At 46.6% G+C, this 13,766-nt stretch overlaps 1 protein-coding gene across 1 annotated transcript; it reads right to left on the reverse strand.

Annotated features, from left to right (window-relative positions):
* Positions 1-784: 784 nt before the first annotated feature.
* Positions 785-13,124, reverse strand: EIF2S2 (eukaryotic translation initiation factor 2 subunit beta). Its single transcript, XM_054274498.1, has 9 exons — positions 13,005-13,124; positions 8,654-8,837; positions 7,657-7,760; positions 6,538-6,673; positions 6,152-6,252; positions 5,361-5,509; positions 4,481-4,537; positions 3,980-4,065; positions 785-1,260 (listed from the first exon to the last, which is right to left on the reverse strand). Exons 1-9 carry the CDS (start codon positions 13,017-13,019, stop codon positions 1,085-1,087), a joined length of 1,008 nt encoding a protein of 335 aa, XP_054130473.1. The 5' UTR covers positions 13,020-13,124; the 3' UTR covers positions 785-1,084.
* Between the last annotated feature and the right edge of the window lie 642 nt (positions 13,125-13,766).

Here is a 13,766-nt window from a genome sequence, read left to right on the forward strand (position 1 = left end):
GGGACCCTGAGCTGCTGCACCTTTCCCTCCCCTGGGACATTTTGGCAACCAGGTGACGACTGTCCCCTCTCCTGCGCCCAGGGGGATCCTTCACTCCCCACTGCAGCCCTGGCTGGAAGAACTACACAAATCCCAGCGAGGACAGCACCAGGTGTCCCCTCAGGGCACTGACACTGCCAGCAGAGGAAGGGCATGGGAAGATCCTGAAGCAAAAAGTGTTAATTTGGAACCCAAATTACTTGGCAGTGTCTCCTGCAAATTCAGGATTTATAGAAGACTGTGTTGCAGCCACAATACAATGACATTTAGACCTATTACTTTGTTTTTTTGCTGCATTTAGATTCTTTTAAAGTGATGAAGAGTGCAGGACTTCAGAAATATAAACGTTTCTCTATTAGAAATTGCAAAATTTAGTACTATGACACTATGAAAACTTACAGTACAGTTTACTGATTCTGTGTTAAGATTCAGCACCAACCTGGTGCCTGAACTGTCTCAGAGCTATTTTTGCCTAATTAAGCCTGTGCACAAGGCACCCATGGCTGTACAAGCAGGAGCAGGGCTCATGCTGGCCTGTCAGCCCTGGGACTCTGTGCCTGGTTTCTCTGTTTCACGACAGCATAACTAAAACAAGCCTGTTATGTAAAAGCAAAATAACCTTTATCTTAAAACTTCATTCTGGGTCTTGGACATAGCTCAGTGACATGATCTGCAGAACAACACACCAACCATTCCCACCAGTGTTTGAAGAGGAAACTGAAGGAAAAATCCAAATCCAAGACACTCACTGTTATAGTATCTTTAATTCATCTCATCTTTTACAGAAGTCTGAACGGATTAAAAAGCACCTCCTTTCCCACCACGCTCCTTACAGTTGGTAAAATATATTCAATGAGCAAATGTATGTGAACAGCTTGAGGATCTGCATCTTGCAAGGATTTCACAGACCAATCAATCAAAAGCCAAAATTTCTTGTGGTTTTTACAACCTCGCTTTAATACAACGGTAAATCCACTCGGATGGCAAACCTGTCCAGTCCCATCTCCCCAGAACACTTTGCCAACAGCAGCACTGGTTAGCAAAGCTAGTTAGCCTTGGCACGGAGCTGTGCCCTCTTGCCTGTGACAGCCTGGAAGCCGGTTTTGATGCTGGCCACGGAGCAGCGCGAGTGGCAGGTCTCGCACTGCAGGAAGTATAACCGCGTGTCCTTCTGCAGGATGGTGTCCGGCGAGCGGCACGTGTGGCAGGTGACGTACTCCTCTGCAGGGACAAAGGGACAACTGCTCACTACAATCCTTTAGCTACTAACCCTAACTGTCACAGATATGTTTTATGAAAAGTCCTTTCGCTAGGATTTTTTTCTCCTGAGAAGCTGAGTGGTAGGGGGATACAGTATGGGTGAATGAAGGTGGTGTAGAATGTAATGTTATCACCCAAAGAGTTGCAGTTGAACCAATTACTAAAGATTAGGAGCAGGCCTGATGTTAACAGGCCACACCTGCAGCCAATAAGAACAGTGGATTGGTGGGAACTGGAGTCAGATGGTTACTGCAAGAACCAGAACAGCCAGTGCTTAGAGGAGCTGACTGCGAGAAACATCGAGAAGGTACAAAGCTCTGGTGATATAGAATCCGTGCACTATGATGATAGTGGAACTCTTGATATATAACACAACACCAAGAGGCCTCAGAAATTAAATGTAAACAATGATTATCTGCTGCTGTGGAATGCAACAGGTGGATCTGTGATTGGTCTTATGTGGTTGAGGTGTGATGTCCGGGTTTGCCTCAGATACCTCGGGTCCCTCCCCTGATAATTCCCTCCCAGGTGTGTCGGTCCCCTCTCCTTTCCCCTCCCAGCCCTGTCTGTCAGTCCTGGCATTCCAGAAGGGCATCGAGTGATTGGCAGATTCACAGGATGCCCTCTACCCCTGGGGGCATTGGGCCATCCAGGTGTCCTTTGTCCCTTTGTTCCTCCCCTCCTGTCCCTGGCTGGTGGCTCCCTGCCCCTTCCCTGCCCCTCTCCCCGGGGTTAAAGGAGCAGCAGCCACGGGCTCAGGGAGTTCTGTTGGAGCTGGTGCTGCATTCAGAGGCCTGTGGGCCAGAATAAAGCTCTGGATCCAAACCCTCCATCAGAACCGACTCCTTTCCTTCACCATCGCCTTAAAGCTTCTCTGGCAGAGGGAAACCTGAGGAGCAGCCCCTGTTATGGGGGGAAGCTCCATCCCAGCACCACCAGAGCTCCTGCAGGCCTGGACTTGTCCCCACGGGCCCAGCTGCAGCACGCAGCCAGCCAAAAGTGTCTGTGGGGTGAAACACCACACACCCAGGCAGCTAAAAGTGTCTCAGGTGAAAACACCACAGTTGCCACCTTTTGGTCAAGCAGCAAGGGCCAGACAAGCCCAGGCACATCCCATCTGGCTATACTGGTATTAATTCCAATATCATGTGGAATATCATGTGGTTGTTTTTAATTAATGGCCAGTCACAGTCCAGCTGTCTTGGACTCTCTGGTCAGTCACAAGATTTTATCATCATTCCATCCCTTTCTGTTCCTTGCTAGCCTTCTGAGGAAATCCCTTCTTCTATTCTTTTAGTATAGTTTTAATATAACATATATAATAATAAATCAGCCTTCTGAAACATGGAGTCAAATCCTCATCACTTCCCTCCTCCTGGGACCCTTGTGAACACCACCACACCCAATCTGGAGCCACTGGAGTTGTCCCAAAGTGGACAAAGCCCTGGCAGCAGAGCAAGCTGTGCACTGCCAGCTGTGATCCAAAAGCAGGGAGCAGAAGGGGGGCAGAGCCAGGCAGGTGCAGCCCAGCCCTGGCTGCTCCCATGGACACTGAGGGGATGCAGCCCCTGCAGACTCCAGTGTGGGGCTGCTGGCACTGCTGCAAAATCCAGGAAAAGTTTTCACCTTTCACCTTTTCCACAGGCCTGCCCTGATCCCCCTGTGACCTGGCTCCTCAACAAGGCACTGAGCTTCAGCACAGCAGCAACAACTCAGAGAGAAAATCCAGCAATTCTTTTAGGAGCTGGAGAGGCTTTGCACTTTGCTCTCCACCCAGACTGAATCTGAACTGCTGCATTCTTGTGCAGCCACTGATTTCTGCTCAACATCTGTGCTCAAGTCCTTCTCACAGCCTGGCCTCTCACCTTCTTGGATATTATTCCAGTAATCTGGGTCCCTGCTGCTGCTGCTGCACTGCAAATGCTGCTCAAACACACCCACCAGCTCAGAGGGGCTGATGGGAACACTAAAATCACCCTGGTTAACCAAGAGAAGGTTCTGTGTGGTACATTAAGCACTGACACTTGTTTTAATGTTAATAACCTGTACAGATTTGCCACTGGTGTTCCCTGAGCTCCTCTGCTGAGGCGTCAGCAGCTCTGGTACTGACACAGCACTAAAGCAGGAGCTTTGTGACACAATCTGAGTCCTCTGACCAGCTGGGGCACAGAAAGTTTTTGGGATTCATTAAGAAACGTTCTTTAACCTCATGCTTATGTGATTTCTAAAAGGTACACAGGAGAAAATCCCACTCAGATGTGGACTCAAATCTTCTCTGTTTGTCAGCAAGGGGCACCAGCACTCATGGGAAATTTATACAGTGCTTTTATAGAATATTTTCCTCATAAATTTTGGAAAAAAAAGGCATTTGAACAGAACTTAACACTGCATCTGTCAATTCACAAGTACAACAGACTGCAAAATCAAAAATTACTGTTGTTTTCCACAGTCCTCATCAAAGCAAACATATGAGGCTCAGATGAAAACAAGCAGTTCTCAAATGCTCTGCTTTCCTGGGCATGCTTTAGTGCAGGGCAGAGCACCTGTATTTGCATTATTCCATGATAAAGGAAAGTTGTGGCTCCTGAGCCCCCTCCATGGTGGGCACTCAGCTGGGCCACACATGGGCATCACAAGGGACCTGAGAGAAATCTGCAGGGGGAAAGGGAGTTCTACTTACTGATATATCTTCTCAAGACATTTTCTATCTGTTTTTGCTGGAATCTTCCTTTGATTACCAGTTGGTTGTTACCATCTATTGAACCACTAATAGAAAAGAGAAAATTAATTATTTGATTTGCAGGTGTGAAGCATTAAAACAAATCAAGAACATGAAGCAAGACAAGGATATATTCTTCAAGAAGAGCACAGATAGAATTGTGTTGTAGGGACAAAAAATGCAAAATCCTGAGGTACTTCAGAGCTACTTCCTAGAGGAAGTTTTGCCCAGGCACAGCCCTCACCTGTCTGTCTCAGGGGAGTGAACAAGACCATTCCCTTGGACTTGGAGTTTCCCTCTGTGCCTCCTCACTAAAATGTTCTCTCCTCAACCACCCAGCACAGCACTGAAGTGCAGGGAGCAAACCCCTCATGTTCCAGCCCATCTATACATATCTAACCCAAAAAATGTTATATTTGACCAATATCAATCCTGAGCACACACACAGCCCAGCAGCCTTACCTTGTACCCAATTCTGCCAACAAAAATGCCAGGAGATGTTTTGGCTGACGATGTAATCTGAAAATAAAAGAAAGGAAATGTTTAACCTTCTCCCTTCAGAGAAATTTGGTATTCATACAAGACTGGCAGGGTAAATCAAATTTGAGTGAGAAAGTTTCAAAGGGAGCAGTGCCAGGGGTCTGCACCAAGAGCACACACACAATTACTGTGGAACACAAGAAACCTGAACAGCCCACACAAAAAAACTCCCACTGACCCCAACTCAAAATTACAGCAACTACTGAAAAGTTTTCCATTAAAGATTTTTCATTCTTACTGCCCCAAACCCTGAAAAAACATTAGTAGCTACCATTAACAACTCCCCTTAGTGTTCCAGGTCCTCAGCAGGGTTTCACCAGGCCTGTTTTCTAGCACATTTTTGATACCCATCAGATCTGCATTCACAGAAGTGCTCACAAAGAACAGAGCTGCCTTCACATGGCATAATTAAGACAGATATCACTGCAGAAACAGTGGGAAAACACTACTGGAATCCACATCATTTACCAAGAGATCAGTATTTGTAGTCAGCTCAAATTACAAAGAACTTTTCCCACCCTTCTCCTCGAGGCTTGCACACAAATGTCACTGGTGACCCAACTTGCTTGAACCCAATGAACTCATCAAGTTTCAGCCCATGTACCATTTTTGTAATTTAAATATAAAATTAGAAATTATCTCAAGAAATCATGTTCAGAAATATCTTCTCACAGAGAAATGTAATGAGCTCTCTGACTGAAATAGCTTCCACTCCTGGTTTGCCACTTGCCAGAAAACTCTACAGGAGCACAGAGCAGTGCATCCATCTGCTCTTCCTGGGAAACCCAAAGGGGAAACTTACAATTTGCAGATATCTGTGAAGTTGACAAAAGACGTTTTCTTGGTCCCTACTCTCACAACCTGCGGGGGCTTCATGACAAATTTCCTCTTCTCTCCAGCCACCATGTCCGGGTTCTTCTCCCGCATGATGTTAAAAACTCTGTTGAGCAACTGCAAAAGAAGGAATTCACAGCCATGTGAGAGCTGGCCATTCCTCACTGCACCTCACCTCTAACAGCACTCACAGTGAGTATCAGACTGCCTTTGCACAAGAGCATTTCCCCAGCTGCTCAGAACACATTTAAAGTGCTCTGATCAATGCAAAATCCCAACACTGCTTCCCCAGGGTTTGTTCTGCCCATGGCAGAGGTTTGAACCAATATTGTCCCCGTGAAAGTTACTGTGATAGAAAATATGCCTTTTTATATTATATTTTTATATTATATTATATTTTTATTTTATATTTATATTCTATTGTTTATTTTTATATTATTATATTTATTATATTTTATTTATTGTATATATATTATTTTATACTATATTTATATTATATTATATAATTATATATTATATTATTAATCTTTATATTATTATATTTATTATATTTTATTTATTATTTATATTTCCATTATTTTATATTATATTTATGTTATTTTTTTATATTATATTATTATATATGCCTTTAATACTCTGCTCATGAGCTTCTGACTACAAGTCCTTCACTCTGAAGTTAGAAATAGGAAACAGGAGCATAAGGCTCTACTGATGCAGATGAACATGGAAAATATGTTTTAAAAGTCTCTGGAACATTACCTCATCATATGTGTAGTCCCTTTCTGAGCCTGCCCACGCAGGTCCTGACTGAAGGCTAAAAGAAATTCCATCATCTTTTTTGCTATCTTCATCCTCAAATGCTGTAAAGAAAGTTTTTGGGCATTCATTAAGAAACATTCTTTAACCTCATGCTTACGTGATTTCTAAAAGGTACACAGGAGAAAATTCCACTAAGATGTGGACACAAGTCTTCTCTCTTTGTCAAAAAGGAGCACTGGCACTCATGGGAAATTTATACAGTGCTTTTACAGAACATTTTTCTGATAAATGTTGGAACAAAAAAGGCATTTGGACAGAACTTATTCACATACAAGGTGGACTACATTTCACTTTCATCATCTCACTGAGCTAGGTTATACTTGTACCTTCATCCTTCTCCATTATCTCATCTTCATCTGGAAACTTCACATTCTTCTTTTTCTTCTTTTTATTGCCCAGCATGATATCAAGGTCATCTTCAGGTTCTACTGTCTCTGGCACATCTCCTTCAATTTTCAATTCCTGCAAAGAAGCAAGACTGTAGTTTCTCCATGTAAACCACAGCCCTAATAGCACCAGCAATAACCCCACTGTAGAGGTGAATGATGGTGACACCCACCACAGCCCTGAAACCCAACAGGTAAGAATGGAATTCCAGCATGTTGAAGAGAGCTCCATACCCTGCACTACTGCCATAAGAAGGGCCAGATTTTCACTTCTGGCTGAACTTCTGCTAGCCAGGAACAAGGTCAGACTGCACTTAAAGGCAGCAGCCATGTGAGGACAGGAGGGAACAGAACACCCCTCATGGCAGCAGTAAGGGAAAGCAAAGCTGTGCTACTTTAATTTGTTATCACAATTCTGCACACTGAAAGAACACAGAGCAAGTATTTTGTCCCGTGAGGCAGATAAGAGGAACATTTTCTTCCCCCAAAAGGCAGGATCTGAAAAGGAGGTTTATGCATAACATAACATTTCTCTGTCCTCTTGCTCTCTGGGCTTGCCAGTTACACTGACATGTGATACAAAAACACTACTTGGAATAAAACTTGAGAAGAGTAAAAATATCTTGTACACCTTCTGGAACACAGCACAGTAGCCAATCCTTTCTAAAGAAAACACCAGAGTGAAAACAGATTTCTTGGCAGATATGTGCACTTCATTTCAAGTGCTGGCCTTCAGATGACTGCTCTGTGTGTGGCTTCTGACATCCAGTTATCTCTCTAACCCCAAAAGACAATTAACCTTGAGGTTAATCAGCTCTTCCTGCAGACTGGTGAATTACTTGCTCTTTGTGCAGAGCAGGCAGGGTTTTTCCACTTCTGGACAAACAGCCCAGGCAGGAACAACATGTTCATCAAAAAAAAAAAAAAGAAAGACATGTAAAGTTTAGTTATGAACTGTACCAATACACAATGACAGACTTTAGACAACTCCTGCACTGCCAATCTCAAGAAAATGGAAGCAAGAGAATTTTCAGCCATAGTCAAGGTATGTAAACAAACCTTTACACCTTCTTCTGCTTCATCTATATCAAATATCTTTTTTGTTTTTTTCTTCTTTTTCTTCTGATTGAAGAAATTTAAATCATCCAAGTCATCTGTTGTATCTAAAAAACAAAACCAAAGGATTGCCTAAAGAAGTGTAACTGTAGAAACAGTTCAGACATTAAGGCCTCTAATTGACATTCAAATCTTTAAAACTTCAAAAAATAAGATATGAGCAATGATCTGCAACCCCTGTGGATATCCTTCAGGTTTGAAGAGATCATTCCCCTCTGCCTCCAAATACTGCTTTAGTTTCTGCACCTTCTCACTGTGTCTTTTGATTCTTTAAATGTTCAATCTTTCTTTCTGCTGCACAAGATAAATTAGTCACTTTTGTCATTAGAGATGCTTGGACAAAAAAAGAGAAGTGCAGGAGGAAGATACAGTTTCTTTGGTCTGCAGCAGGAGCTAATTTAGCAACAAACTGGATTTAAGTTAATGGAGCTCTGAATTAGGTAATCCTGAAATTACATTGGGCTCAATTTAAAAAGCAAGGTTTTGTACACAATCATACACTTACTTTGTGAAAGACTCCAAAGAACACTCTGGTTATCACATTCAGAATGGTTTAAACACTAAGAACTTTAATGATGTTTCTTTTATTCACACCATTGCTTAGTTGTTCAAATGAAAAAGAGCCATAATTGTGGAATTATTGCAACAATTAAATTGCACGTGGAAGATTTAAAACTTCACACTGCTTTAGAGAGTCTCTTTTCAGTGCTTTACACAAAGGACTGAGTTGGAAAATTGCAAATTACATAAGCCCCTGGGAGCTTGGTGGTGCCTGTGAACGTGATTCCAAGCAAGATTCCAAGCTGCCCTCCAGACAGGCAGCAGAGACAATTCACAAATCTCTGAACACACCAGGGCTCTGGGATGCCAAATTCTTGAAACTGGGCTTGTAGCCTCCAAACAGCACCTTTGAGAGTTTATCTACATGGATTCACTTTACCTTTCTTCCTGCTATCTTCTTCATCTGCTTCAACATCTTTGTCTTCTGTTGGCTCTGGTTCAACTTCCTTTGTTTCTGATTGCTGAGTCTCTTCTGCTTGTAAGTCTCCTCCTCCTTCCTCATCCAGCATGAAGGGCTTCTTCTTTTTCTTCTTCTTCTTGCTCATAGTAGGATCGAAAATCATCTGTAAAAGTCAAGAGCTCCTGAGAAGCTCAATAATCATCCCCTATTTATTATTTATAACTTTTCCCAAACTGCTCTTCAGCTTGAACCTGAAATGTGTCAATTACAAGGGAAAACTGACAGAGTTCACAGCATCTGCTGCTTTTCCTGCAGCCCAAGTTTCCTGTCACCTATTTATTAGTGCAGCTGGAAACATGTTAAAGCTGTGGCTGTCTGACAGACTGGCTACCATCTCTCTTTTATAATCATTATGGACTCCAGTTTTGCAGTAATACAGCACCACTCCACAGAGAGGACAATTTAACCCCACCAAAGCACATGGTCTGATCATATATCACTTCCACTTGTGAGACACATTGATTCCCCGATTTATTCAAGGCAAGATTTGCCATGAATAAGAACACTCTGGATGAGGAGGAAACCTAGAAGAGCCTGGTGATAGAGCAAGACCCGCACCAGCTCTGAACACTGAAATGGCAAAGGTCTCATCCTTCTCCCTCCCCAGACTGAGAAACTGAACCACAGACACCAAGTGATTAAAAGCTGTTAATGAGCTCTTTAGCCAGCAAAGCAGCTTAATTCACCTTGTCTGGCTGTGAAGGCACTAACCCCAGACTCACTTTTAACCTATTCATCATCTGCAGACCCGAGGGATTGATTCCAACACATGAAAGCTTTTTGTTTCACTTCAGACACAAGCTGACATCCCAGCTGGTCACTTAGTTACACACATCTGCCTGGGCTGTCACACCACAATGTATATTAAATACAACCATTTTAGACACTTTCTCCAATGTTCCTCATCCAGTAATGGAAGAATGTTCTCACAGAGCTGTACTTCACCCTCATGAACACCCTCACTCAGGAAAGAACCAGCACTTCACCATGGAGCAGCTCTCCAACTTGTTGCCCATCCACCCCCTGAAGTCTGGTGGTTTTCCCCTCCCCACAATACAACCTTTCCTTGCACTTCTCATTCTCCTACAAACGCCATTCTTGTGATATTCTTGCCATTTTCTGAAACATCCATGTTCCATACAGGCTCTACCAAAGGCATCAAACTGCTCTGGGTGTCTGAAGCACAACATCCCCAAAGCCTGCACATACACCAGGGCCCCTGAGGCTTTCAAGCTGCTGAGGTGGGCCTTTAGTTGCACACACTGTGCTGGAATGATCCTCAAAAGAAAGCCAGAGGGCTTTTCTCTGCTGCTTCCATAGACAGTGGTGTGAATCATGCTGCTGCAATGCACAGAAATCACAGCACGTCCAACTGGTTCCATGTCTGCTTCCTCCTGGGCTCCCCAGGCTGCTGGGACAGCAGGAGAGCTGCCTGCATGGCAGTGCACAGCCTGGGATCCAGCACAAGGGGCTGACTCACTTCCATCGAGATGCTCTCCAAGACTCTGAAGAGGTTTTGATTGTCTCATGTGAGACAAACCTAAAATCATGCCTCAATCAGATGTAACAGCTTCTAAGAAGGAACCAGCCCACCCACCCCAAATCACTCTTTTTGTGAGGGAAAAGACATTGGAACCACCATAGAGCATCTCCCGTGAAGGAAAAGACATCTGAAGCACCATAAAGCATCTCTTGTGTCTACAGAGACAGAGTGTCTGCAGCCTGGCCACACTGAGCTGGACACACCAAGACATCTCCTGCATGCAGGAGATTGGTTTCCAGCATCAAACCCCCGTGGCCTTGAGCAGGGCCACCCCAGCCAGGCTTCTGCACACCCAGCACCTACTCAGAACTTGGCACACTCCACATCCTGAGGAGGAGGAGGCCTAAGCCTGAAATGTTTTGTTCACCAAGGGCTTCAACAAGCCACTCAGCAGGAGCCTCAGGTCACATTTGCTTTCACAAGTCATGACACAGATGAACCACCCTGATAACCCAGCTGCTCATGCTCTGGCTCTCTGAGGCCGGTGTTTCCAAACTTTCTTTATTCCTTTTCTCTGCTCTTTAGTCTGAACTTTATGATACCATTTAGTGCTGACAAACTACAAAATTGCAGGTTTTCTACTGCAGGAACCTCAGCCCCCAGCACAAACACAACAAACATGGATGCTTTTCCAGTGTGAAAAAAATTATAAATTCCTGCCCTGTTCCTGCTCTCAGAGCCAAATTCCCATATGGGGTTTTCTACTCTGTAGACCAATGGTTCCTTCTCACATCCATCTCCATATACCTGCTCCTTACTTCAAGTGCCTACACAGTCCAAATCCCAACTTAAAGAAAATTAGCAAGTGAAAAAACAGAGGGGGGAACAGAATCAAAGTTTCACAGACCAAATGCAACTCAAGACTGAAGCCAATGAAGCTCTGAACTGCTGTGACAGTGGGAAACGGCAGGGATTCCAACAGAAGCCACAAATAAATCTGATTTCCCTAGTCTGAATAAACACAGGCATGTGTAAGAGGCAGACACCACCCCTGCCCTGATCAAGTCAGTTCAGGTGTCCTTACACTGCCTTATGTCCAAGGTGAGGGGCAAAATTACCAAGACCAAGCAGCACTCAAATTTGTCAAAGCACAGCACTCTCTAATGTTACTGCCTGAAGCTTCACAAAACTACAGGGTTTAAAGAACTTCTAGATCTTCAGCAGGATTTTGTGGTTTGTAGGATTTTGAACAAACTGAACAGAACATTAACAGACCACTGCTCCCCACAACTGGGCTGTGCTGCTCCTGCTGTGCCCCAGCTCTGGGCAGCACTCAGGGATGTTCCCGGCAATGAGTTTCATTCATACACAACTCTGAAAACCTTAAGCTACAGCTCAACACAATGAACTTCTTACCATCTATCCCAGTTTTCAGTGTTAATTTGTCTTCATGTGCCTTCACCCTCCTTGACTTCACAGGCTTTAAAAAGTTTCACCAACTTGACACCAATATCTCAAAGTATTTGGGTCCCAGCAACCAGAGACCCAGCAGTTCTGGAAGGCACCTGCACTCAGTGCACACCAGTCTGAGGAACAGTGCCAGCTCCACTGGGTTATCTGCCATCAGCTTCATTCTCTGTCACATAAAGCAGCCCAGAGGTGCAGCTTCACTGTGGATCCCAGCAATCACCTCAATGTCAAATGAATCCATTTTGCAAGAAAAGCAGTTTTACTGATACAAACTAAATTCAAAGCAGGACACTCCATGAACTGCTCAGTGGCCCTGTGATCACCTGAGTAAGACAGCACCTGATGCAAGCATTCCTGAGCGCAGAGAACAGCCCAGACACTAGAACTGCAGCTCCCATGACACATCTAGGCACAAAAATGCAACGTATTCATTCTAGATGTTAAAGCAGCTGAGTAAGTCAGTGACAGCTACCACTAAAATAAGTCCTAATTACAGCAGCTCTCCTTTATGACGCAGGGCAAGTCTCTCTGCAAGGCCTGAGCGTTCACTTTGCTCTGAAGGAAACAAGCCACACAGGTATTTTAAACAACACCAGAGAGAAGATACAAAGGCAGAAGCAGCCATGGATCCGGCCAGAGCAGCTTCCCAAGGGCTACACCAGCCTGATGAGCGCCTCACCCACGGAAAACTTTCCTTTTCCCCATGAGAGCAATGGAAATGAGGCCAGCAAAGCTGCCAACACAGGGCATTTACAACTGAAAAATTTCTCAGACACGGATGTATAAACTTCCCCGGTACTGTGCCTAGATAAACACCGCCAGACCCGGAAAACGTTTAGTTATTATTTGTCCAGATGTTTCTATTCGGCTCTCAAGGTTAAAACCCGAGATATTAAAGCTCCATAAAGCGAGTGCTAACTGCCTAAAGGCTGCGTTTCGCTAAAGAGCGCAGAACGCGATGGAGAAGCGGTGGCGGTGCCATCTGCCTCCCTCCCCGGCTGCTCCGCGCCAGGGGCGGCCGCCGGCAGCACACCGGGAGTTCCGGGCCTTGCCGGGACCGGCGGCCCCACACACACCCGCGGGGGCTCCGGGCAAGGAGGGCCCCGCCCCGGCCCGGCCTGCGCCCCCCGCGCTGCCTCAGCCCCGGCCCGGCGGGACCCCCGCCCGCTCCGGCCCCGGCCCCACGCAGGGCGGAGGCCGCGCTCGCCGCAGGCCTCAGGCCCGGCGCCCACATGGCGGCGGCCCCGGTGCGGCGCAGCGCAGCCCCCGGGCGAGGCCCTCCCGCGGACGGCAGCGGCGGTGGCCGGCGGGTCTCACCTCGTCGCCGGACATGTTTGCGGCGGGGCCGCGGGCCGGAGGGGCCGGAGTCGCTCGGTGCCGCGGGGTCAGTCCGTGCTCGGCTCTTGCATCAGCGCCGCGCGCCCGCCCCGCCCCGCGCCTGCGCGCGCCCGCCGCGCCGCCTCGCGCGACTTGCGGCGTTCCCGCCCTGCGCACGCGCCGGGCGGCGGCGGGAGCGCTGAGGGCGGCGCTGAGGGGCGGGGAACGGAATAGGAGCGGAGCGGAACGGAACGGAACGGAACGGAATTAGTCTCAAATCCTGCCGTGCTCGCACAGCCCCGGGTGCCAGCACGGAGCGGGCTGGAGGGGACCACGGGGCAGCAGCTGGTCTAAAATCCCAGCTCCGGTAGGGCCATCCCAGAGCACATCGTTCGGGATTGCGTCCAGACGGTTCTGGAATGTCTCCAGTGAGGGACACTCCACACCCTCCCTGGGCAGCCTGTTCACCGTCACTGCACAGGAAAGAATTTCTTCCTCCTGTCCAGGTGGAACTTCCTGGGCATCGGTCCCTGCCCGTGGCTCTGGGGCCATCGCTGGGCCCCAGGGAGCAGAGCCTGGGCCCTGCTCTGCCCCTCCTGCACACAGGGACAGCCAGGCCTGAGGCCCCTCTCAGCTGGGGCTCCTCTCCACGCTGAGCAGCCCCAGCTCCCTCAGCCTTTCCTGGGCACCCAGATGCTCCAGGCCAGTGCTCAGCTCCAGGAGCTCCTGTCCCTGCTGTGCTGAGGAGCCAGAGCTGGACCC

The sequence above is a fragment of the Melozone crissalis genome, unplaced genomic scaffold, assembly GCF_028551555.1.
Source record: "Melozone crissalis strain CALT ecotype California unplaced genomic scaffold, PUWL_Pcris_2 ptg000017l_1, whole genome shotgun sequence".
In the NCBI taxonomy this organism is placed as follows: Eukaryota; Metazoa; Chordata; class Aves; order Passeriformes; family Passerellidae; genus Melozone; species Melozone crissalis.